At 40.5% G+C, this 26,888-nt stretch overlaps 1 protein-coding gene across 1 annotated transcript in view; it reads right to left on the minus strand.

Moving 5' to 3' along the window:
* Positions 1-26,888, minus strand: part of LOC127413031 (A disintegrin and metalloproteinase with thrombospondin motifs 2-like) — a 321,044-nt gene that overhangs the window by 35,395 nt on the left and 258,761 nt on the right. Inside the window, exons 6-10 of the mRNA XM_051649825.1 lie at positions 14,858-15,014; positions 13,457-13,562; positions 4,517-4,660; positions 3,915-4,047; positions 1,136-1,165 (exon numbers count right to left, since the gene is read on the minus strand). Of these exons, the coding sequence (XP_051505785.1) occupies positions 1,136-1,165; positions 3,915-4,047; positions 4,517-4,660; positions 13,457-13,562; positions 14,858-15,014 (570 nt within the window). The remainder of the gene's footprint in view (positions 1-1,135; positions 1,166-3,914; positions 4,048-4,516; positions 4,661-13,456; positions 13,563-14,857; positions 15,015-26,888) is intronic.

Consider the following 26,888-nt stretch of genomic DNA (forward strand, 5'->3'; position numbering starts at 1 on the left):
GCTTCAAGTAAATTAATGTAGTTAAAAGAATGTTTAAATATTTTTACAGGAAAAGAAGACAAAATATTTTTGCTGTGTAGACCATTATTTATCACCTGAAGATTTTCAGATTTTCAGAACTGTATTGTGGTGAAACTTGCTCCAGCAGTCTGTTCATGGATATCTGTATTTTTCTAAGGAATGCAGAAAATTTACTGAAAAGCCCCTGAGAGCATCATAGACTGCAGTGATCAGGTTAACTTGACACTGAAGGAATGTTCAGGTTTTAAAAGACATTAAGCTCTGTTGAAAGAATCTGTGGCATGCTGTCAAATACTATTGCACAAACAAACAAAAAATGTGTCTACAGTAGTGCATTTATAACGGGGCACATGCAGCAGACCGTTTAAAATCAGAAATGTGAAATGTCAATTAATTCTTTCCTACAAAAATGTGTGTTATTTCAGCTATAAAGTTGTCTAAATTGTCCTTTTTGCGGTGTACTACTTTTCAAGGTGGATGAACCAGAAGTTATGCATGACTGACATATAGTAATTCTTGTGGGTGGAGTTTCCTCAATGTAAACAGTACTTTGCAGGTATTTACTGTATGTCTTTAAGTATTCTAGTATAATTACATGTGGATGGCGAAAGTTATTGCAATTTATTTACCAACTTTACATGGTCAAGACAGGAGTTTAAAAATGGGATATAACTTTGCACAGACATGGTCGATAGATGATTTTATTTTTAATGTTTTCTAAATATAATTTGAGTTTTTCCTTTATTTTTGCAATCTAAGCAAAAAATTATTTTCTGTGGTAATTGACAGCATTTTAACTTCTAGTGCTGAACATGCAATATTCCTTTAACTTCACCTTATGCATCCCTTTATATTCAAAAGTGTGCACACACACACGCACACAAAAAAAAAAAAAAAAAAAAAAAAAATGTGCCAATTTATTTAAACATAAATTTATGTTAAAATCAGTAAAAAAGTCAACTGTGGGTTTAGTATCCTGGTGCGTGCCTGTCTGCATTATGACAATGAGTTCAACAACAACAAAAAACATGTAATACGATTAACAATAAGACCATTGGAATTGAACCAAGTTAAAACAAAAGAGGCCACATTGCTACTGAGTAGAACACCTTACCTGGGCTCCCGATGGCCCCACCTTTTGCAGCTAAGGAAATGTTTAACAAGACAGTGAAGTACAGTCCAAGCAGTGCTGTGTAGCTGGAATTTCATTTTGTGAGCACAAGGATTCTTGAAATCATTTTTATGCAGTTTATTTAACCAACATCAAGTGATTTCAAACCCTTGCCATCTGGTTTTGATTATCTGATGGGCCATTTTCATTTTAAATAAGTAAATACATTATTCTGATAATCAAATATTTTTTCCAACAGTGAATCGCAAATGGTGTAATTAGCCTCACATTTTTTGTCTGTGTGAATTAATCTGAAGAGGAAATAATGAGTTAGATGACTGAATTATTTGAAAAATTCTGTGTATATGTTTTTCATATTGTGAATGCTGAAAATATTTTATATTGAGACATCTACATAAAATCAAAGCCTGCTGATGAGCTACAGTAGGGGTGCAGAGTTTAAAGAAATATTTCTCCTAAAAAAATAATTCTTGCCATTATTTACTCACCTTTATGTAGTTCTAAACCCATAAGCTGTTATTTTTCCAGTGGAAAACAAAATAATCTTTTTTTCAAAAAAATAAATTTTAAAGAATCTTCACAGAGATCTTTTCCATACAACAACTTCATAGTGACCATGAGCTTATAATCCTTTAAACTCTGAAGGTATTTTTAAAGGGGAATGCCTAAAATTAAAGGCTTATAACTCTACAAAAAAAAAAAAAAAATGTTTGGTATAATTTTAAAGAAAACTTTTATTATTATTATTATTATATAGATTATGATAAATTATGAGACTCTCAGCCTAAGAAACTGCTTACATTTTTTTTTTTTTTTTTTTTTATAAATAAAAAAAGAGCCAAAAATGTCCTTTTTCTTATTTTTCTAATTTTACATTTTATATCTCAGGGTGTAAATAAGGTAGCTCTGAAAAAACTGCTTTTGTTCCTAGTTATGTAAGATGTAACAAGAGTAAAATTGCGTGTTTATACAACAAAGTAATCAAAAGTTATAGCATTACAAAAATAATTTATCCTAGTGTCCAAAAATGTCTCCAAGTGTCAAAAAGCCTCTCAAAACAAATACAACATAATAATTGTACATAAGAACTAAATACAGTAATACAACAATTACTAAAGGTATGCTCTCTATCCAAATGATGCAGGCATGAGTAACAAGATCTCATTCAGTTCCATTCTGTGTAATTTGAGCCATCATTGTATAGTCTGTGTCATGTACTTGGCGCAATCTCCTGGTGGCCATATGTAATAAGAGTATTTTCCTCTCTCTCTGCCCATATTTGGATGACTTCCACCTCTGGTTGCAGAGACCTGAATCCTAATACAATTTGGTTTAGTGTTCCTATGATGCTGGCAATGTACTACATAATTTCCGATGAAGTCATCTGATCCATGAAAGACAGATACTGTAGCACTTTATGTGCTGCGTGCACATTGTGCTTCATGTGGATTATCAAATGATCTATGCATCCAATTACATTGTGTGGGCTCGTTTTAAAGAGAATTGTCTGCTCTAAGTAATGTTATGTGATATTTTATGTTCTGTTTATTTTTTATGAAGTTTATAAATGAAAACCTGGCTGTAAGCAACACCTGTTTACATGTAACATGCATGACAAAGACATTTACTTAAATATTACTCACTATATTTTTGTAATAGGCTGGTTGTATTGTACTCTTTGAGAGCTTTCCAACAACATATGACACATGGCTATTTGATCGCTTTGATGATTTTACCAATTACAATAATATGTAAAGTGCAAAATTACTAAATTATCAAAATGGAACACTTCTGATTTGTCTGCAAATTTCAAAGCACTTGTTCAGTTTTGGTGAAAATGCTTACATGCATTGTAAAGTAGAGCTTCTAAGCTTTAAAACGATACCTATTTGTGTTAGTAAAGATTATAGTTATTACTTTTCTGATAATTATTCTCAGTTGGCCAATTGGAGCTTAAAGGGTTTAGCTCCAAACTAAAAAAAATTATGCAAGTATCCTAATAGTCCATACGACTTGGGCTATATTCCAAGTCTTCTAAAGTCATATAACTCTTTGAGCAGAATGAAAATTACGAAAAGTAATTATTCAAGCCAGGTAAAATTCAAACATAACTATTTCTCGCATGTCTTGAAACCAAACGATAAGTGAAAACCCAACTAAAAAGAAAAGAGTTGCGTAAGGATTCTGTAAAAAAAAAAAATATATATATATATATATATATATATATATATATATATATATATATATATATGATATATATAAAAAATATATATTATATATATATAAATAAATATATATATATATATATATATATATATATATATATATATATATATATATATATAAATATATATATATATATTTGTGTTCTATAATGAAAAAAATAACAGCAAACGAGCTTGAAACAACATGAGGGTGAGTAAATAATGACCGAATTTTCCTTTTGGCTGAACTATTCCTTTAAAACCTAGTTCTTCTCCTGTTTAATAGGCTTTTTTTTTCCTTCAGCATGTACAGATATCAAAACTCACTTAACACAGGATACTGTGTTACTTTCATAATGCATTATTAGCATGTATAACACATCATACTGGGTTACAGCAAATAAGGTGAACCCAGTGACTCACAAATGGTGATTGTTATGAAAAGCTGATGGTTGTCAAGGGGAAATTATACATGCTTATAGTGATTTTACAATCTTATAATAATAATGCATTACTTGAAAGGGAAAAGACAGAGCAATAGTGAATTTGAGACTGACCGCTGTGCACATCATGTATCCGGCTCCGAAGTCAAAGCGACACTGTTCGTTCATGGAGTAATGAAGCCCAGGCAGCTGTGGAAGCTCCTCCCACGTGTGCTCGAATGGGTCATCACGGAGACAATCATACGAACTACAGAGGAAGAATGAGATGGTATAATCAACAGTCTAACTATACAGTGTGTAAAATGTATCTATTCGCTGTGCACATTCAGTACAGTGGTTGTGGTTGATTGTGTTGTGTGTACAGTATGTGAGTACGTGATTCTGTGTGTATGTAAAGTGAGATCCAAAAGTCTAAAACCACATTTAAAATCTGTTATTTAAGGATTTTTTAAACAAAGAAAAGTTATTACATAACATTAAACTGAAATATTTAAGATGCACTAGTTTAGGATCTTAATCAAATGTAAACAAATGTGCGACATGTTAACTCCTTTGTTGACGCAAAAGAGGGGACATACCAAATACTAAGAAATTCAGAAATTTGTGTAAACTTTGTTAGCTTGTCACTCAAATTTTATGGTAATAATACAATAGAAGCGTTTTTGCTAGTGGTTTCAGACTTTTGGAGCCCAGTGTACTGTATGTCCAGCGCTTACTGTAGGTATCGGCCAAGTTCCTGTTGACTACAGCGGGACCAGTGAAACCGATGGAAAGCAGCCTGCACTAGTGGGGCCATGATGCTCCCCATCTGCACCTCATCTCCACAACGATTCCCCTGCCCGTCATGCTCCATTCCCAACCTATAACACACACACACACACACACACACACACACACACACACACACACACACACACACAAGTGTTTCTTCAACTTTGGGCAATTTTAGCACTGTGGATTTCTAGAAAGTAAAGTCTTGTTAACACATTTGTCTACTAACAATATCCAACAGGGAATGTACATGCATCACATGAGATTTGTCTTTTTTGTTTCTTTTTGTTTTTTGAAAGTCATGAAAATTGCAACCTAGTCTCATAGAATGAACGTTACTATAAATACATTTTTGCAAACTGAGTTTTACATGCCCTGTTCTATGTTTCATTGCAACTTCCTGGTGAAATTAACTTCTTGTATAGATGCGATACAAGAACTGTACGTTTTATTCACTTTAACACAAATCATGGGTATTGTGGCTTACTTTATTAGCAATTATTTTCACACTATTACTCACAAACTGCTATGTTATTATATCAAAACACTTTTACTCTAATGCATCATTTACTTTTAAAACACTATCGGTTAGGTTTAGGTGTTGGTTTAGGGTAAGGAAAGGGTCTGTTTTGTTCACCTCTCATTTATCTTTTAAGTGCGGGTGTACACGGTACGATTTTCGGCTGTCGTGCGAGCTCCCGTCCGATTTTATTTCAGTCGGGAGAGATAGTGTGGAAATCGTTGGTGCTCATGTGGTCACGGCTCGCATCATGTGAGAGGAATTACGAGCTGTCAGCTTGAATTCATGAGGTGTGTGTGGTTGAACGAGCCGATTTGGCGATCTACCTGAAGTTGACCAATCAGTAGAAAGTGTTACAACTCACACGATCAATGAAAATGGAGTGTTCATGAAGCTTTTACACATTTGGAGAAAATAGTCGTATTAAAATTGTGTTTTTCCATATTATTCACGACCACATCACTGAGAACGATTCTACAGAAATGCAATGCTGTTCTCTGCTCTTCAAACAAATCATTTGCCATACGGGTTGCGCTAGAAAACAATCTTCATCTCTCTGATGGAAAAAAGTTGTAAAATTTCCCTCATGGTCTATTTTTATTCATCATACTTGCATTCAGTTCTAGGGCGACATTTAGGGGAGCATAGCATCTGTTATACAGGGTTTGTACAGATGCTTCAAAGTTAAATTCAAGGAATTTCAAGGACTTTTCAAGCACATTTTTATTTGTTTTCAAGGACTATGCTTGAGATGTCATTAAAACAAATTATTTTTGTTTATTTTAAATAAAAATATTTTAACCATACAGTTAATTTATTTTCATAAAACACCACTTATTACAAGTACAACAATGAGCATCTTTAACTACATATTCTCACAGTAACAATTCTTGGTTCATTCATGACGAAATTGATGTGCAGCTGTAGAGTGCACCCATAAAATTCACTTCGCTTTCCAACAAAAGTGAATAACTGGGTCCGTAAACTACAGCCCGAACGATATGGGATTTTTGAGACCGATAACGAATTTAGAGAGGGAAAATTCACTGATTACCGATATGGTGGCTGATATAGTTAATTTTTGAGCTGCAATGAAAACAGACCTTTTCTATGTGGATTTTTCACCCATTTTGCACCTAAATGACTATGCAAAGGTACTCAGAAGGCTGCTTTATTAAACAAATATTTTTTATCAAAGAATATTTGACATTATTATAATACATTGTCAACAAATTCTAGAAATGAACACTGAGAAAATAAAGAATAAATAAAAATACAATAAATAGCTTAATAAACATCCGTACTGTATGTTAAGTTTAAGTCAATTGCTGACCATTTAAATAAAGAATAAATAAAATAAAATAAATAGCTAAATAAACATCAGTACTGTTTAGTATCAGTCAAATGCTGACTATTAAAATAAATAATAAATAAAAATAAAATAAATAGCTCAATAAACATCAGTATTACAGTTTAGTATCAGTCAAATGCTGACCATTTAAATAAAGAATAAATAAAAATTAAATAAATAGCTAAATAAACATCAGTGCTGTTTAGTATCAGTCAAATGCTGACCATTAAAATAAAGAATAAATAAAAATAAAATAAATAGCTAAATAAACATCAGTATTACAGTTTAGTATCAGTCAAATGCTGATCATTAAAATAAAGAATAAATAAAAATAAAATAAATAGCTAAATAAACATCAGTACTGTTTAGTTTCAGTCAAATGCTGACCATTAAAATAAAGAATAAATAAAAATAAAATAAATAGCTAAATAAACATCAGTACTGTTTAGTATCAGTCAAATGCTGATCATTAAAATAAAGAATAAATAAAAATAAAATAAAAAGCTGAATAAACATCAGTACTGTTTAATATCAGTCAAATGCTGACCATTAAAATAAAGAATAAATAAAAATAAAATAAATAGCTAAATAAACATCAGTATTACAGTTTAGTATCAGTCAAATGCTGACCATTAAAATAAAGAATAAATAAAAATAAAATAAATAGCTAAATAAACATCAGTGCTGTTTAATATCAGTCAAATGCTGACCATTAAAATAAAGAATATATAAAAATAAATAAATAGCTAAATAAACATCAGTACTGTTTAGTATCAGTCAAATGCTGACTATATTAATACTGCCGAGTCAAGAGAAAAACAGTGGCAGTGGTGCTACACCGTATTCTGCTATACAAGTTCAGGGGAAACTTTCAATGGTGGAAAACCAGACTTGTAAATATTACATTTTATAAATGCAATGACTGGAATTGTTCAGGTGAAAGGGGTACCAAACTGTGAATCCTGAACAAAACAGTTTGGTGAATACATGTTTACACATTAGCTTCCACTCAGCTGACAACAATGAAAGAAGCAACGTGATTAGCTAGTTAGCTATAAGCTTGTTGCCATGGAGAGTAAAAAACGGACATTGTTTATTTTACTTTCCAGCACTGTGTCTCACCAACTAGGTAATGACATAGCGAGAAATCAACACTCAACAGACACAATCCACCACCGCACCATTGTCTGCTGAGCTGCAAAAAGATGCTCTGATGTTTACCTTTCAATCTGCTACATTACTTACTGCACTGACAAACTGTTGCTTGCTAACAGCAAACAGACATGAGTGACATGGTTGTCAGGGACAAGGTTAATATTATATTAGTATATTGAAAAGGGAAAATTATGGGGTCATTGTTTATTATGTTTCCAGTATGTATTTCACAAACTAGTTAACAACTTACCGAGACACCGCTGAACTCCGCCCTGTCTGCAGAACCGTCAGTTCACTCTGAGTCGGAGTGCGCTCTGCTGGATAAACTATGCTATGACACCAATTCTAAAGCATTGTTTTCTGCATTATATGTTCTGAAAAAAGTTTTCATATCGGTAAAATATACGCCGATATGGCTATATCGGTGAAAGGCTAATATCGTCCGTAAACAGTAGTCCATATGACTCGTGCTGTGTTTCATGTCACACAACAGATTTATGTGAGGAACTGACCGAAATTGCAAATGGGTCATTCTCAAAAATGTTTGACTTTCCAACATACAAAATATAGAAATGTTCCATTTAGTTCAGTTTTTGCCTATATACGCTGAGGGTAAACATTTTGTAACATGTTGACATAAAGTTTTATTCATAAAGGACAACTTGGCTGTTGTTCTTTCTTTTATTATTTAATTTTGTTTCACGAACAAAGCAAGTTAACACTAAGTTAACATTAACGAGGGTTAAATGGGTTACAACACCAAATTTTGAGGGTTAAATGGGGTACAACACCAAATATTTTTGTGTGAAAATATTAGTTAAAATGTGAATTAATAACTTTTTAACATGCTAGGAAAAATCACTATATGTATATTTAAGCAGCCTCTGAAATTTGACCTTAATTACTTTCCACAACTTTTTGTATAATTTGTTTTTAATAAATAAAAAAAAGATTTTAACACCAATGCCATGAAATCAAACACTCTTTTTAAATTATTTAAGTTATTAATAATAATTTTGTTTTGCTTTTTTGCACACTTGTTTGGCCTTGCACTAATGCTTTTATTAAAAATATGTACAAAATAAATACACAAATAACTTTACATGTCATAGAAGTGGTGTACCAGATGAAGGGGATAAGGATTTTTTTCAGGCAATTAACAATTTCAAATATATTTTCTACAAAATTTGTCAAGCCATTTCATATCATCGTTAGGTTATAGAATTTTACAATGTTTTTATTTATTTATTTATTTAAAAAAATTATTTATTTAGTTTTATTTAGTTTTTTCACTATTTGAAAGCATTTTCATGACTAAAAAAGTCAAGGGACATGACTTTGTCAACATATTTTGATATTGACCCAAATGTTGTCAGAAATAACCTATTTTGTGAGACACAAAGTTTTCTTTACACAAGGGGGCGCTAGATGGCTCACAAAACTGAATCCTCCATTGATCTGCATTCAAATCATTCAAAACGTTTTACATCTCATATAATTTTTTCACTCTGGAGAGTAAATTGTAATTGAAACTGATAGTAGGACAACTGGCTCTAACAAGGACAGAGAGAGATGTGGAAGGCCAGATGTACAACTAAACAAGAGGATAAGTACATCAGAGTCACAAGTTTGAGATGAACTCGCACCATGTACGCCCGGCTTAAGACACTATTGGTTAAGTTTAGGTTAAAGTTTTAGGTTAGGGAGGTTTGTTTTACCTTATTAAAACACCCATCTAATATTTACCTTAAATACCTTGTGTGATTACAACAACATTTCACTCGCTTTTGATGCCCACCAAAGAAACCATAAACACCCATAAACATTAACTTACTACCCCTATATTAATCATCTAACCCTGCCCCAGTACAGGCAACTTTTAGCATTTTTAGATTTTAATTATGATAGTAATAGGCCCATTTGAAGTCAACATAAAATATAAAATTGACCCTATTTACTTTCTTAATACACTCCTGGTCTTTTTGTGAAAAATGAATTGATGCACGTTGAAAAAAAAAATGTCTTTGTAATCTATCATCATAATGTAATAACCTCTGAAACAACTTTTATTTTTGTCGAACATTACCAAGTGCTCAGACTTTTGAACCCCTCCCCTTAAAACCACCTGGCTCCATATGTAATGCCCATTTTCACAATGCAAACAATTCCCCATGGATAACATCAAGTTCAGATTTTTTTTTCCAGCACAATTCATCACAGAAGTAACAGGAGTAAAATGGGTTTCAAATGTAATTTTAATGTTTATAACTTGAAGAACCTTTTTTATAAGGACCGTTATCAAACATTTTAGGAGGTTGTACATAAATCTCACTCTGCAAAACAAAGTTCCCTATCAGAAAGCACACAAGACAGAGTTATAGGGGAGGATCCAAATATACAAATCATAAATCTCTGTCGTCTTTTGCCCTTGCTACAGTACATAGATCATATTCTGATTTCCTTGGTGAATTTGCAAATTTTCTATCATATCTAGTAGTTACTGTGGGTAGAGATTTAATTGTTGGTGACTTCAACATTCAAACAGATAATGAAAATGGCACATTGGCATTAGCATTTATCAATATTCTCAACTCCCTTGGAGTCAGACAAAATGTGACAGGACCAACTTATCACCATAATCATATGCTAGATTTAATTATGTCATATGGATTTGATGTTGACACTATAGAAATTCTGCCGCAAAGCGATGACATCTCAGATCATTACCTCGTCTTTTGTATGCTGCGATCAACCAGTGTTACTCAATCTACACCATGCTATGGTTCAGGTAGAACTATTCTTTCGACCACTAAAGATAGCTTCACCTATAATCTTCCAGATTTATCTCATATACTCATTAAGCCAAAAAGTCTAGAAGAACTTGAAGTAATAACAGAAAATATCAATACAGTCTTCTCTAGTACTCTCGCCTCCCTTCGATGAAAGAAAATGAAAGAAAAAAGTCCCACATCATGGTACAATGATCACACTCATGCTCTCAAGAGAGCAGCTCGGAAAATGGAGCGCAAGTGGAAGAATACAAAATTAGAGGTATTTCGTGGTGCATGGAAGGATAGTGTCTGTAGCTACACACAGGCACTAAAAGCTGCCAGGTCAGCATATTTTAGCAAACTCATAGAAAATAACCACAACAATCCTAGGTGTTTATTCAGTACTGTGGCTAAATTGGTTAGGAAAAAAGCCTCAACTGAACCAGATATTCCATCACAGCACAACAGTAATGACTTCATGAATTTCTTAACTGATAAAATTTAAATCATCAGAAATAAGAAATTGGAATTTGCAATCGTCTGTCACAGTACCTCAGAAAACAGTGTCTCATAATTTTCCTCACGAGCAACTTCAATCCTATGCTGTCATAGGTCATGAAGGGCTAACAAAACTTATCCAAACATCAAAAGCCACAACATGTATGTTAGATCCAACACCAACTAAGCTCTTAAAGAGGTATTCCCTGTTATCTCAGAACCTCTTCTTAATATTATGAACTCCTCGCTGTCCTTAGGACATGTCCCAAGAAACATTAAAATGGCAGTTATCAAACCGCTTATTAAGAAGCCACAGCTTGATCCTGGAGAATTGGCCAATTATAGACCGATTTCAAATCTCCCATTTATATTGAAAATACTAGAAAAGGTAGTGTCCTCCCAACTATGTCAATTTCTATAGAGAAATAGTATATATGAACATTCAGGATTTAGGCCCCATCACAGTACAGAGACTGCACTTATCAGAGTTACAAATGACTAGCTCTTATCATCTGATCACGGCTGCATTTCTCTTCTAGTGCTTTTAGATCTTAGTGCTGCCTTCGACACCATAGATCATGACATTCTCTTGAATAGGCTAGAGAATTATGTTGGCATTTGTGGACTTGCATCAGCATGGTTCAGGTCCTATTTAGCTACCACTTTGTCTGTGTAAACAAGGAATTGTCAAATCAAACATAAGTTAAGTATGGAATGCCACAGGGATCAGTTTTAGGTCCTCTGTTTTTCTCCTTATATATGTTTCCCCTGGGAGATTTTATCAGGAATCGTGGAATAAGTTTCCACTGTTATGCCGACGATACCCAACTTTATATTTCTTCGAAACCCGACGAAATTTCACAATTCTCCAAATTAGCAGAGTGTATCAATGAAATCCAAGACTGGATGGCCAGAAATGTCCTTATACTCAATTCCGGCAAAACAGTGGTACCAATTATTTGACCAAAATCCTCTAAAAATAAGCTGCTAAAAATAATTTTGCTCTCAGTGGATGTACTGTTACATCTTCTTCTACAGTGAAGAACTTAGGTGTTATATTTGATACCAATCTGTCCTTTGAAAATCAAATTTCCAATGTTTGTAGAACACCATTCTTCCACCTCAGAAATATTGCTAAGCTATGACACATGCTCTCTGTTGCTGATGCCGAAAAACTAATTAATGCGTTTATGACCTCAAGACTAAATTATTGTAATGCATTACTGGGAGGATGTCCAGCAAGTTCAATACAAAATTTCAATGGGTTCAAAATGCAGCAGCCAGAGTGCTGACTAGAACCAAGAAATATGATCATATTAGCCCCATTTTATCATTGTTACATTGGCTACCTGTTAAATTTCATATTAATTTAAACATTTTGTTAACTACGTACAAAGTTTTGAATGGTCTAGCTCCGCAGTCCATAAGTGACCTTCAACTATGCTACATTCCATCACGTTCATTATGATCACAAAATTCTGGCCTGTTAATAGTTCCTAGAATATCAAAATCCACAAAAGCAGGTAGATCGTTTTCCTATTTGGCTCCTAAACTATGGAATAGTCTCCCTAACACTGTTCGGGAAGCAGACACATTCACTTAGTTTAAGTCTAGACTAAAGACTCCTCTATTTAGCCAGGCATACAGCTAATTTATCCATCAACTCACAATTAGGCTGCTTTAGTTAGGTCTGCCAGAACCAGAAACATTTATCATGATCTATAACTCTGCAAAAAATTTAATGGCATCTACGCTAATATTATTCTATTTGTTTCCCTGTCTCAATCTCATATCCTGAGGTTACCAGAGCCAGCCAGAGCCAGCCAGATCCAGCTCCGTTCCTGCTTGGTGTCGGACTCCACAGTTACATGTCACTGAGTGATGACGACTAAATGCAGCCGGTGCAAGCCAGACATCACTTCAGTCTATTATGATGGACTTCAGGGAATGAACTGATGCCAACTGCAACCATAAGACATGGGATACTTTATATGCCACTGCCTGAAACTTGGACTTAGGATAGACCTCACCGAAATGACCTGCCGGTTGAACTGCGATGCACCTCACTGATCTCTGCCTGCATCACCTTGGTCTAATGATGGACTACAATTTTAAAATGGAATAAATAGACTATCAATTAATTGTCAACAAAAACCTTCATCAGCCAACAACAAAGGACAATGCATCTATGTGAACTTCTGCAGTTAATCCAGGATGAACTTCAAAGACATTAGTCATTAATCTTACAGTTCATACAAAATCTTTGTTTAAACACTAGCCCTTAACACTTACTTAGTTTACTAATTTAAAACCTGCACTGCACACAAATAACTAATATTGGCATTATATTTATGCTGTTTAGCCAGAGGGGAACTGGGGGAACTTCATTTTCTGTTAATGCATGATTTTCTGTAAAGCTCCTTTGAAACGATGTGTTATGAAAAGCGCTATACAAATAAAAATGACTTGACTTGATCATGTGGTCACCCATAACTGATCATCAAGACCCAGAAATATACTGTTTACATATTTTCACACATATATTTTGACATATTAATATGAATAAAGCAAAGATACAGCCAATACTCACACATGGCCGGTTTCATGTGCAACCACGAATGCAGATGAGAAACCGTCCTCATGGTTAAGAGTGCAACTCCGCACGGGATGACACATGCCTGTGACAGGAGCGTAACCTAGCAATGCACAAGAACACCTGATTGAGTCTGTCCTCCTCACATATTCATTAAACACATACACTCACACACACATACCCAAAATTAGATTTTGTAAGATTTAGCTCACTTTGGAGTCAGTTTTACATTGATGAGACAAAACATTATGACCAACAGCCTAATATGCTGTTGGTCCTCTGCATGCCCCCAAAACAGCACCGATCTGCCGAGGCATGGACTCTACAAGACCCCTGAATGTGTCCTGTGGTATCTGACACCAAGACATTTCAGCAGATCCTTCAAGTCCTATAAATTGCGAGGTGGAGCCACCGTGGATCGGACTTGTTAGTCCAGCACATCCCACAGATGCTGAATCAATTTTAAGATCTGGGGAATTTTGAGGCCAGGGCAACACCTTGAACTCTTCATCATGTTCCTCAAACCATTCCCGAACAATGTGTGCAGTGTGGCAGGGTGCATTATCCTGCAGATTATCCCATTGCAGGCACTCTCGACGGTGGACAGGGGTCATCATGGGCACTCTGACTGGTCTGTTGCTACGCGGCCCCATACTCAGCAGGGTGCGATGCACTGTGTGTTGTGTCACATTCCTCCCGTTAACATCATTCAAATGTTCTGTGACTTGTGCCACAGTAGACTTTCCATCGGTTAGGACAAAATGGGATAGCCTTCGTTGCCCTCGTGCATCAATGAGCCTTGGGCGCCCAACACCCAACACCCAGTCGCCGGTTTGTGGTTTGTCCCTCCTTGGACCACTGTCGGTAGGTACTCACCACTGCTGAACAGGAGCACACCACAAGCCTTGCCGTTTCAGAGATGCTCTGACCCAGTTGTCTGGCCATAATTTGGCCCTTGTCAAAGTCGCTCAGGTCTTTACTCCTGCCCATTTCTCCTGCATTCAACATGTTGACTATGAGAACTGATTGTTCGCTTACCATCTAATCCACCCAGACCTTGACAAGTGGCCTTGTTAGGAGATGATCAACATTATTTGCTTCACCTTTGAGTGGTCATAATGTTTTGGCTTATCAGTGTATCTCCAAACAAGACCCAAGCGCACACACACACACGCATCTCACTGATATTTTCAGGTATAATTTTGAACACTTATTTTCTACTGCTATGGTACTGACTGAGGTCAATGCCAGATCAAGGTCATTTTGTTACTTTTTATTAAACCCATCCAGATAGATGCCCATTTACTGCTCTTGTAAGCAAAATGTTTCAATCTCTGGAGGTTGATGATGCTTATGTGTGTGTGTGAGCATGTGTGTGTGTGTTGGAGTGTATTTTACCTTGCATCCCTGTGGGTCCAAACTCTTGACGAGTGAGAAAGATGGCGTGATCATGGTACTCTTTATCAGTGGTGTCCTTCCTCTGCTGTTCAAAAGCCCAGCGACACACATTCTCCAGGCTCTGAGAGGGGTTACCCAGCTCTATGAGGCTTGTGGACTGCAAGCATACATCAGAAAGACCTGTCAAACTCAAGGCTAAGCTATGAATCAGCTAATGGCATATTCTGAATGTGTGAATTGTTTCCAAGCAACTGAATAAGTTAAAGGAATATTCTGGGTTTAATTTATTTTTGAGATGCCCGTTTCTGGTCTTATTGTGCACGATTCATGATTCACGAAAGGAAAAAAAAAAATATTTGTCTTCGTAATCTTTGATCAAAATGTACTTGATGACTCTCCTTTTCGGCACAAATCCCTCTTACTTTTTCAACCCCTTCCCTCCATCAACCTGGCTTCATTTTGGTATATAACACCCACTTCCGATCCAATCAATTCCTGATGGACAAAATCAAGTCACACTCTACATTATTTTATTGATGTCAGTTAGAAATATGTTGAAATAAGCCGCTAAAATATGTAATATACCAACCAAGCTCTTAAAAGAGGTATTCCCTGTAATCTCAGAACCTCTTCTTAATATTATTAACTCCTCGCTATCCTTAGGACATGTCCCAAGAAACTTTAAAATGGCAGTTATCAAACCGCTTATTAAGAAGCCACAACTTGATCCTGGAGAACTGGCTAATTACAGGCCGATTTAAAATCTACCGTTTACGTCGAAAATAGTAGAAAATGTAGTATCCTCTCAACTATATTCATTTCTATGGAGAAATAGTATATATGAACAATTTCAGTCAGGATTTAGGCCTCATCACAGTACAGAGACTGCACTTATCAGAGTTACAAATGACTTGCTCTTATCATCTGATCGCGGCTGCATTTCACTTCTAGTGCTTTTAGATCGTTTTGCTGCATTCGACACAATAGATCACAACATTCTCTTGAATAGGCTAGAGAATTATGTTGGCATTTGTGGAGTTGCATTAGCATGGTTTAGGTCCTATTTAGCAGACCGCTACCACTTTGTCTGTGTAAATGAGGAATTGTGAAACCAAACAAAAGTAAAGTATGGAGTGCCACAGGGATCAGTTTTAGGGCATCTTCTTTTCTCCTTGTATATGCTTCCCCTGGGAGATATTATCAGGGATCATGGCATAAGTTTCCACTGTTATGCCGACGATACCCAACTTTATATTTCTTCAAAACCTGATGAGATTCACAATTCTCCAAATTAGCAGAGTGTATCAGTGAAATAAAAGATTGCATGGTCAGAAATTCCTTCTACTCAATTCCGACAAAACAGAGGTACTAATTATTGGACCAAAAACCTCTAAAAATAAGCCGCTAAAATATAATTTGACTCTCGATGGATGTACTGTTACATCGTCTTCAACAGCGAAGAACTTAGGTGTTATATTTGATACCAATCTGTCCTTTGAAAATCAAATTACCAATGTTTGTAGAACAGAATTCTTCCACCTAAGAAATATTGCTAAATTACGACACATGCTCTCTGTTGCTGATGCCAAAAAACGTTGTGGTTACTGGTGTAACCTCCGTTCCCTGATGGAGGGAACGAGACGTTGGTGTCGATGTAGTGACACTAGGGGTCACTCTTGGGAGCCCGAGACACCTCTGGTCTTTGGTAGAAGGCCATTGAAAATTGGCGAGTGGTATTTGCATGCCACTCCCCCGGACATACGGGTATAAAAAGAGCTGGTATGCAACCATTCATTCAGGTTTTATGCTGAGGAGCCGATATAAGGTCTGGCCATTTCAGCGGGTAGTTCAGCGTTGTGGCAGGAGGGACACAACGTCTCGTTCCCTCCATCAGGGAATGGAGGTTACACCAGTAACCACGACCTTCCCTATCTGTCACTCACTCGACGTTGGTGTCGATGTAGTGACACTAGGGGTCCCTATTCAAAACGCCACAAAGCTGAACTGTGTTAAGTGAATTGGCGGTGTGTGGTGGGCAGACTTGCTGTGTGCCTCATAGCCAGCACACCAGGATGACACGTAACCTCCCCCGACACAGTTATGAGTGTCGAACGGCCCTTTTTGGGGACAAGTCGACTACCCAAAGATAGAGACAGGCTTAACCCAGTCGGCCTCTTTCCCCCTTCTCTTTTTCCACTCCCTAAAAAAGAAGGGGGATTATCCAACTGGGCCACCAGGTCAAGTCGGGGGGTGTCCCTCCCAAGGGGAAGACACTGCGGAGACCACACCTCGCCCAAAGAGAGGGGGGGATATTTAAGTGGAAGAATACGTCACATGGTCTTTCCAACCATGTGGAGAGCCTTCAAGGTAGATCCTGCCCAATGGGGGAGGAGTTACTACAAACATGGAGACTGGGGAAGAGGGGCTCTGCCCAAGGAAGACGCAGTTTGCCAGCAGGGAAACGAACTAGCGGAAGATATAGATCGCATGTGGTTAGCCTTACAGGGAACCGCCACATGCGGAGCACCTACCCCAGAACAGGGCTCTTAGTTAGCATGTGTTCTGGGCCGGCAGCGAGTCTCTCCGAAAACTCGACTGCCACAGGGCTCGGAGGAAGTCAACCAGGGAACAAAGTTTGTGAACACTACTGGGAATTAATGGTGCACGTCTTCAGCTCCAAGGGAGGTGAAAGGCGCTATGTGCAAGCGATACACCCGGCCAGCTATCCCGGGCTTATCCGCTTGTGTTGCATGCCACTACCTGGGACGAAACCGGTTCCACCCGGAGGTTGTATTACCTTGCACAGGTGTTGGTTGTTGCCCAGCCCGCTGCTCTGCAAATGTCTGTTAGAGAGGCACCCCTGGCCAGGGCTCAGGGAGCCGTTACACCCCTGGTAGAATGGGCTCGTAGGCCTACTGGGGGCGGCATGTCCTAGGCGACATATGCCATAGTTATGGCGTCAATAAGCCAGTGGGCGATCCTCTGCTTGGAGACAGCGCTTCCTTTCCGCTGTGCACCAAAGCAGACAAAGAGCTGCTCAGAGATTCTAAAGCTCTGTGTGCAATTCAAATAGATGCGTAAAGCACGCACCGGACACAGCAATGGCAGGGCTGGGTCTGCCTCCTCCTGGGGCAGCGCTTGCAGGTTCACCACTTGGACCCTAAAGGGGTGGTGGGAACCTTGGGCACATAGCCCGGTCAGGGTCTCAGGATCACGTGAGAGTAACCTGGACCGAACTCTAGGCACGTTTCGCTGACAGAGAACGCTAGCAGGTCACTACCCTCTTGATGGAAGTGAGCGCAGTCAGGAGGGCAGTCTTCAAAGAGAGTGCCTTAAGCTCGGCTGACTGCAAAGGCTCAAAGGGGGCTCTCTGTAGACCCTGAAGAACTACAGAGGTCTGATGAGGGAACGAGGCGCGGTCTGGAGGGATTCAGCCTCCTGGCGCCTCTTAGGAACATGATGATCAGGTCGTGCTTCCCTAAGGACTTACCGTCGACTGTGTCATGGTGTGCTGCTATGGCAGCAACATACACCTTCAAGGTGGAAGGGGACAGCCTCCCTTCCAACCTCTCTTGCAGGAAGGAAAGCACTGATCCGACTGCGCATCTCTGGGGGTCTTCCCGACGGGAAGAACACCACTTAGCGAACAGACGCCACTTAAAAGGCATACAGGCGCCTCGTAGAGGGGACCCTAGCCTGAGTGATCGTGTCTACCACCGCAGGTGGGAGACAGCTTAAGTCTTCTGCGTCCCGTCCAGGGGCCAGACATGGAGATTCCAAAGGTCTGGGCACGGGTGCCAGATGGTGCCCCTTCCCTGAGAAAGAAGGTCCTTCCTCAGGGGAATTCGCCAGGGGGGAGCTGTCGCGAGGAGCATGAGGTCCGAGCACCACGTCTGGGCGGGCCGGTAGGGTGCTACCAGGACGACTTGCTCCTCGTCCTCCCTGACCTTGCACAGGGTCTGTGCAAGCAGGCTCACTGGGGGAAACGCATATTTGCGCATGCAAGGGGGCCAGCTGTGTACCAGCGCGTCTATGCCGAGGGGGGCCTCGGTCAGGGCATACTAGAGAGGGCAGTGAGGAGGATTCTTGGCAGGTGAACAGGTGCACCTGTGCCTGTCGAATCGACTCCAAATCAGCTGGACCACTTGAAGGTGGAGTCTCCACTCTCCCCTGAGGGTAACCTGTTGTGACAGCACATCCGCTGTAGTGTTGAGGTTGCCCGGGATGAGAGTGGCTTGCAGTGACTTGAAGTGCTGCTGACTCCAGAGGAGGAGACGGTGGGCGAGTTGTGACATACAACGAGAGCGCAAACCACCTTGGCGGTTGACATATGCTACCATAGTCGTGTTGTCTGTCTGAACTAACACGTGCTTGCCCTGGATCAACGGCCGAAACCTCCGCAGGGCGAGCAGAATTGCCAACAACTTGAGGCAGTTGATGTGCCAATTCAGTCGCGGACCCGTCCAGAGGCCGGCGGCTGCGTGCCCATTGCAAACAGTGCCCCAGCCCGTTTTGGAGGCGTCTGTCGTGACCACGACATGCCTGGGGACCAGTTCTAGAGGAACACCTGCCTGTAGGAATGAGAGGTCGGTCCAAGGGCTGAAAAGACGGTGACAGACCGACGTAATGGTCATGCGGTGTGTCCCGTGGTGCCATGCCCGTCTCGGGACTCGAGTCTGGAGCCAGTGCTGAAGCGGCCTCATATGCATGAACCTGAGCGGGGTGGCCACCGCCGAGGATGCCATATGCCCCAGGAGCCTCTGAAAAAGTTTCAGTGGAACCGCTGTTCCGTTTGAATGCCTTCAAACAGGCCAGCACCGACTGGGCACGCTCGTTCGTAAGGCGCACCATCAAGGAGACTGAGTCCAACTCCAAACCGAGAAAAGAGATGCTCTGAACCGGGAGGAGCTTGCTCTTTTCCCAGTTGACCCAAAGCCCTAGTCAGCTGAGGTGTGAGAGCACCAGGTCCCTGTGTGCACACAACACATCTCGAGAGTGAGCTAGGATTAGCCAGTCATCGAGATAGTTGAGAACGCGAATGCCCACCTCCCTTAATGGGGTAAGGGCAGCCTCTGCGACCTTCGTAAAGACGCGAGGAGACAGGGACAGGCCGAAAGGGAGGACTTTGTACTGATATGCCTGACCCTCCGCAGGAAGGGTCTGTGTCGAGGAAGGATTGAGGCGTGGAAGTACACATCCTTCAGGTCTACCGCCGCGAACCAATCTTGATGCCGGACGCTCGCCAGAATGCGTTTTTGCGTCAGCATCTTGAACGGGAGTCTGTGTAAAGCCTAGTTCAGAACTCACAGGTCCAAGATTGGCCTCAACCCACCGTCTTTTTTCGGTACGATGAAGTAGGTGCTGAAAAACCCCTTCTTCATCTCGGCTGGAGGGACAGGTTCTATCGCGCCCTTCCGTAGGAGGGTAGCGATCTCCGTGCAAGGTAGCAGCGTTTTCGTCTTTCACCAAGGTGAAGTGGACACCGCTGAACCTGGGCGGATGCCCGGTGAAGTGAATCGTGCAGCCGAGTCGGACAGTCCGGACCAGCCCTCGCGATGGATTGGAAAGCGCAAGCCATGCGTCCAAGTTCAACGCAAGGGGGACCAAAGGGACAATGTCATCGGACGTACCGGCAGGTGGGGCCTCGCGGCGGGGCCGAGCTCGAGGTGCCACACCACGTCGTGGCTGTGCTGAGTCTAAGGACATCGAAGCACTTACCTGGCTCCTTGTGACCACCCCCGGAACAGCCTGGGAAGGGGAAGGAAGAGGCCTGTCCTTGTGACCCGTGGAGACTGTCACATCGGTGGCGGATTTGTGCCACAGCTGGGTGCTCAGGGGTGGGAGACCGCCTCTGGAGCACCAAACCTGCCAAATATTGTCATGATGACGGCCGTACACCCCAGATACGTGACCCAGGGAACAAGGAAACCACTCTTGCTGAGCTCTTGAGTACTGCAGCCACTTGGGCATGCAGCGCAATTAAATGCAAGAAGGTAACAAAAAGATGGAGATCTGCTTACCAGCTCCAGAGCAGCGGGTTTCGTTGTCCCTGGGTCGCCCGTCTCAAGGGTGCTTTGAAGCCTTTCACGGGTTCTGGGCGGCCGCGAGACGGGTGGCGTCTGCTTCCTGCGGTGGGCTCCATGCCGGGGTCGGGCCGAAGGGGCGGGCTGTGGCGGAGCCGGTGCAGTCACCGCAGGGGGACGCCCTTGGCGATGAGTAGATGGGGTGCGGGATCTTGAGCCATGCCGGGGCAGGATATGCCGGCTAACATCCATCTACTGCTCCACCATCGAAAACTGCTGAGCAAAGTCCTCGACAGTGTCGCCGAATAGGCCCGTCTGGGAAATGGGGGCAGCAAGGAATCGTGTCTTGTTGGCCTCACCCATCTCGACCAGGTTGAGCCAAAGGTGGCGCTCCTGGACCACTAGTGTGGCCATCGTCTACCTGAGAGACTGCGCCATGACCTCTGTCGCTCAGAGAGTGAGGTCGGTTGCCGAGTGCAGTTCCTGCATCAATCCCGGGGCGGAACTACCCTCGTGCAGTTCCTTTAGCGCCTTGGCGGACTTGCAGGAGAGCCATGGTGTGCAGGGCGGAGGCGGCTCGTCCAGTGGCACCGTAGGCCTTGGCCGTCAGAGACGACGTAAACCTACAGGCCTTGGACGCGGGCTTTGGGCACCCGCACTAGGTGGCGGTGCTCTGCGGGCATAGGTGCACCGCTAGCACCTTTATCCACTGGGGGATTGCTGAATAGCCCTTGGCCACCCCACAATCGAGGGTAGTGAGGGCGGGGAAGCTGAAAACATCGGGACCGGGCAGTAAAAAGTGCCTCCCATGACCTTGTCAGCTCTTCATGCACTTCCGGGAAGAAAGGAACGGGGGCGGGGCGTGGCTTTGAGCGGCGCTGCGAGACCAGAAACCAATCACCGAGCCGCGAGGGTTCAGGGAAGAGCAGTGAGATCCACTCTAACCGACGCTCGCGGCTGCCCGGGAAAGCATGTCGTCATCTCTGCGTCAGACTGTGACTGGGCAATCGACCCCGAAGGGAGGAGCCCAGCTGAGTCTTCTGACTGGACGAGGCCTCTCTCCGATGCTGCGCTCGAGAGCTCATCACTTTTGCGGGCTCCAAATAAGAGGTCGAACTCGCCATGAGACGAGCCGGCGGACTCGCCCGGAAGCCTGATCGGGGCAGACGAGCGTGCTGGGGAATGGGAGGTCCGCGGGGGGATACCCAGCAGAGGCGGGCCCATTGGGGTCCCCAAATCCCCCCCAGTGCTAGCCGCGCTGGCCTCATACCTGTGGGTAAAAGGACCGAGGCGGGAGCCTCTGGGGTGGCTCGCTTTCTTACGAAGGCAAGCCGTGACCGCAACGTTGCCATGGACATATTCTCGCAATGAGAACATGACCATCCACGAATGCTGTCTCCACGTGAGCAGTGCCCAGACACGAAAGACATTGATCGTGACTGTCAGAAGGCGAGAGATAACGAGTGCAACCAGGAATAACACACAATCGGAAAAGCAACTTTAAAAAGATGCATCTTTAAAAAGACATTCCGTGTGTGCGCTCTTTTAGAGAAATATATACTCTTTTAGAGGGGAAAATACTCTCTAGTTTTTCTGCCGAAGTGCCCAGGGGCGTTCTCTGCAGTGCACCAGTGCAGAGGAGGGAGAAGCCGCTTAAATACGCTGTCATATCCAGCAGAGGTGAATGAACAGTAGTATTCAGCTCAATGAGCATGACCGTTCGGCTCCGAAGAGAAAATCTGAATGAGTGGTTGCATACCAGCTCCTTTTATACCCATATGTCCGGGGGAGTGGCATGCAAATACCACTCGCCAATTTTCATTGGCCTTTTATCAAAGACCAGAGGTGTCTTGGGCTCCCAAGAGTGACCCCTAGTGTCACTACATCGACACCAACGTCGAGTGAGTGACAGATAGGGAACTAATTCATGCATTCATGACCTCAAGACTAGATTAGTGTAATGCATTACTGGGAGGATGTCCAGCAAGATCAGTAAATAAACTTCAACTGGTTCAAAATTCAGCAGCCAGAGTGCTGACGAGAACCAAGAAATATGATCATATTAGCCCCATTTTATCATCGTTACGTTGGCTACCTGTTAAATTTCATATTCATTTTTAAATTCTGTTAACTATGTACAAAGCTTTGAATGGTCTAGCTACGCAGTACTTAAGTGACCTTCTACCACACTATATTCCATCATGTTCATTACGATCACAAAATTCTGGCCTGTTAATAGTTCCTAGAATATCAAAATCCACAAAAGGAGGTAGACCCTTTTCCTATTTGGCTCCTAAATTATGGAATCGTCTCCCTAACACTGCTCGAGATGCAGACACACTCACTCAGTTTAAGTCTAGACTAAAGACTCATCTATTTAGCCAGGCATACACCTAATGTATCTCTCAACACACAATTAGGCTGCTTTAGTTAGGTCTGCCGGAACAAGAAACCAGGAACATTGATCATGATCTATAAATCTGCAATAAATTGAATGGTATCTATGCTAATATTATTTTATTTGTTTCCCTGTCTCAACCTCAGGACTCCAATCCTGAGGTCACCAGAACCGGCTGGATCCAGCTCCATTCCTGCTTCATGTTGGACTCCACTGCTACGTGTCGCTGTGTGATGATGACTAATAGCAGCCAGTGCCAGCCAAACATCACTTCAGTCTATTACGATGGACTTCAGAGGATGAACTGATGCCAACTCCAACCATAAGACATGGGATACTTCAAATGCCATATGCCTGAACCCTGGATTTAGGATAGACCTCACCGAAATTACCGGCCAGGTTGAACTACAATGCACCTAACTGATCTCTGCCTGCATCACCTCGGTCTAATGATGGACTATACTCTTGAAATGGAATACAAACACTATCAATTAATTGCCAACAAAACCCTTCATCAGCCAACTAACAAGGACAATTGCATCTATGTGAATTTCTGCAGTAAATCCAGGATGGACTTCAAAGACATTAGTCATTAATCTTACAGTTCATACAAAATCTTTGTTTAAACACTGACTCTTAACACTTACTTAGTTGAATAATTTTAAACCATGACTTGCACTATACCTAAGTAACATTGGCATTATATTCATGTTGTTTAGTCAGAGGGGAACTGGCCCCCACAGTGAGTCTGTTTTCTCCCAAGGTTATTTTTCTCCATTAACCAACATCTTATGGAGTTTTGTGTTCCTTGCCACAGTCGCTTTCGGCTTGCTCACTGGGGTTATAAATACAATTATTATTTAATTAATTATTTTTAAACACAATTCACAATTGTTTTTTATCAAACTACAAAATGATGACTCTAAGTCATTATAGATATTACAGTTTTATTTTCTGTTAATTCATGATGTTCTGTAAAGCTGCTTTGAAACGATGTGTGTTGTGAAAGGCGCTATACAAATAAAAATGACTTGACTTGTTTACGGAAGTTGCACAACATGTTCATGTTGACTTTAAGCTGTTGACTAGTCCCTTAGTTTGTAAAAACAAACAAAAGTCATGTTTGCAGTAACATTTATAAATATATAAGTCTAGGGGCAAGGCATTGCATTGGAATAAATGTTAAAATTCATACTGTTAGTATAGTCATAAGACTTTATGCTTGTTCACATGAAACTAGGGTCATAAAAACACTGACTAGCCATCGTTGTGTATTGTGGTAAATGTTTTAACTCCTGTTTGGACCATGCAAAGCCAGTTAACTTTCGTACAATAAATGCAAGGATTCCAGAAACGGATAGTGCGTAACTATCTGAAAAACACTGTTTACATGGCCAAACTCCAGCCACAGGAATTACCTAAAGGACGATTTCAGCTTTATAGCTCAAATAACACAAATTTTTGTATGGAAGATTTAATATGAGTAATTAAAAACATAAAAGCTAAAAAACAAAATTCTGCTTCTACACCCTTTGGTACACTTGCCACACCAACTTACATTGTTTGTTTTTTACAAACTAAGGGATAAGTTATTTGATAATGATACATTGAGTTATTATATACAAGTTATTATAAACAGGTCAGTTATGCTGCCTATAGACCTTAACTTGTATTGAACCTAAAAAAATTACTTTAATCTGAAGAGAGATTCCTAAACAATTACATCAGTTACATTCACATACCTCAAAAGAACCCCAATGGTCAGTTGGCTGGTTTTAGAAGGGAACTGGGTTTTTTATTTTTTATTAGCTGGTTATACTGGAAGACCAGCTAGACCATCTTGGCCAGGCTGGGAGACTAATGTAAACCACCTAAGAACAGCATAAGCCAGCTAAGGCCAGACAACCAGCTTAGGTAGGTTTTAGCTGCTTCTTTTTTCAGGAGGAAATGGTTGAAAGTAAATAATGTAGAATCAATTTAAACTTAAATAAACTTTGATGTTAAAAGTACTCAACAATTCAATCAACACAATGTACATAGTGAAATTGAACATGTTGAAATGAAATGTTTATAGAATAAAAGACACTGCAGACGTAATGATGTTATTATTACAGCTACATGTGACACCCGTGTGAACATTGCTCCAGTTTTCTCCCCCGATCTGTGCCGGCGGGAAATATATGTGTGGCGAAACATCCAGACAGGAATGCAGCGCTGTGTTGTGATGACGTGGCCACAAGAGCAATGGAAGGAGGAGATCCTTTCCAGATGTGTGTCCTGAAACTGCCTCCCTCTCATGCTTTTTATGTTCTATCAGGGTCCTGAACTCAGAACTATGCTGCAAAACACTGTGATGCTTCGAGCATCCAGTAGAGGGCAGCTTCACCATTCCAATGCATTGCTTTGGGCCATGAGAAAGAGGGAGGTGGGCAATACAGATCGTTCAGCATCACTCTATTGCTTTATTCTCACATTACCCTTCATTTATCTGTGTTGTATAAGTGACTGATGAAATGTATGTCATTTTTCTGCGTACAGACATAGTGGATTAATATAAACTAGATAAACGCATGATTCACGACTTTATCAAGCTGAGATGTTTGCTGATAATGTCAAACAAAGGGTGAGTCTCGGAATTCAGTACACAAGAGAGTTCCTCTTGTTCTTGTTAACGGAATACATGACAGACATGCAAGTGTCCTGATTGAAGAAATATCTCCCCATCTTTTGATGCTCTGTGATCTACCACACACACAGAAGCGAATTCTGTAAACAGTTGCCGCACTTTTGTTGTTGCTTTTTTTTTTTTTTTTTTTTTTTTACAGGGCATGTGACGTAAATTTCGTCATCAGCATGGTATTGCGATGCCTAGTTTTTCTGACCATGTGTACTCTGTATACCTAGGCACTGATCAGGGAGTCGGCCATTTCTAGGGCTGTCTCAATCGCAAAATCGTTCCAGTGCACTGAAACTTTCGCTTGCTAAAAACTCCCAGAATGCACAGTAAAAACCATGGAGCATCATTGCTCACTATGATCCCTTACCAGAAACATCATCATGTCTTCTGAAGTCTTTGAAGTCTTTAGAAGACAAGCACAAGTGTAAAATTTCAAAGTCAAAGTATTATTTTCTCTTTGAAAGAGATGTTGTTAGAAGGTTAAAAATACACTCCTTTATATTTTTATTTATACGTTCATTATAACTCCATACGTTTGAATATGTACAACGAAAATGCACAACAGTGGCATCTATACAGCAATGTTGTTGATTAACAACAAGCTTGTTATCGTGTTGCAGGTGATTGAGTAAGTGTCCCAATATTCAGTGGATGAACACCCTTGCCAGTGCCCAAACCTTTTGTTTATTTGTTTATTTTGGTCGTTATTAACAATTTTCCAAAATGAATGCATATATAAATAAATAAATAAATAAATAACAATAAAGCATTACATTTACAAGGAAAACAAAGAATATTGACCGAAAAGGTGTAGGCTGAAGCTTTAGCTTATTATGCCTACCCTTTTTACATAAAATATCCTACTATTCCATTTCACCACTATATTTAGACTATACAAAGACAAAACAAAACAGTAGCAAAACAAAAGTTTCA

The sequence above is a fragment of the Myxocyprinus asiaticus genome, chromosome 22 (genome assembly GCF_019703515.2).
Source record: "Myxocyprinus asiaticus isolate MX2 ecotype Aquarium Trade chromosome 22, UBuf_Myxa_2, whole genome shotgun sequence".
Taxonomy (NCBI): Eukaryota; Metazoa; Chordata; class Actinopteri; order Cypriniformes; family Catostomidae; genus Myxocyprinus; species Myxocyprinus asiaticus.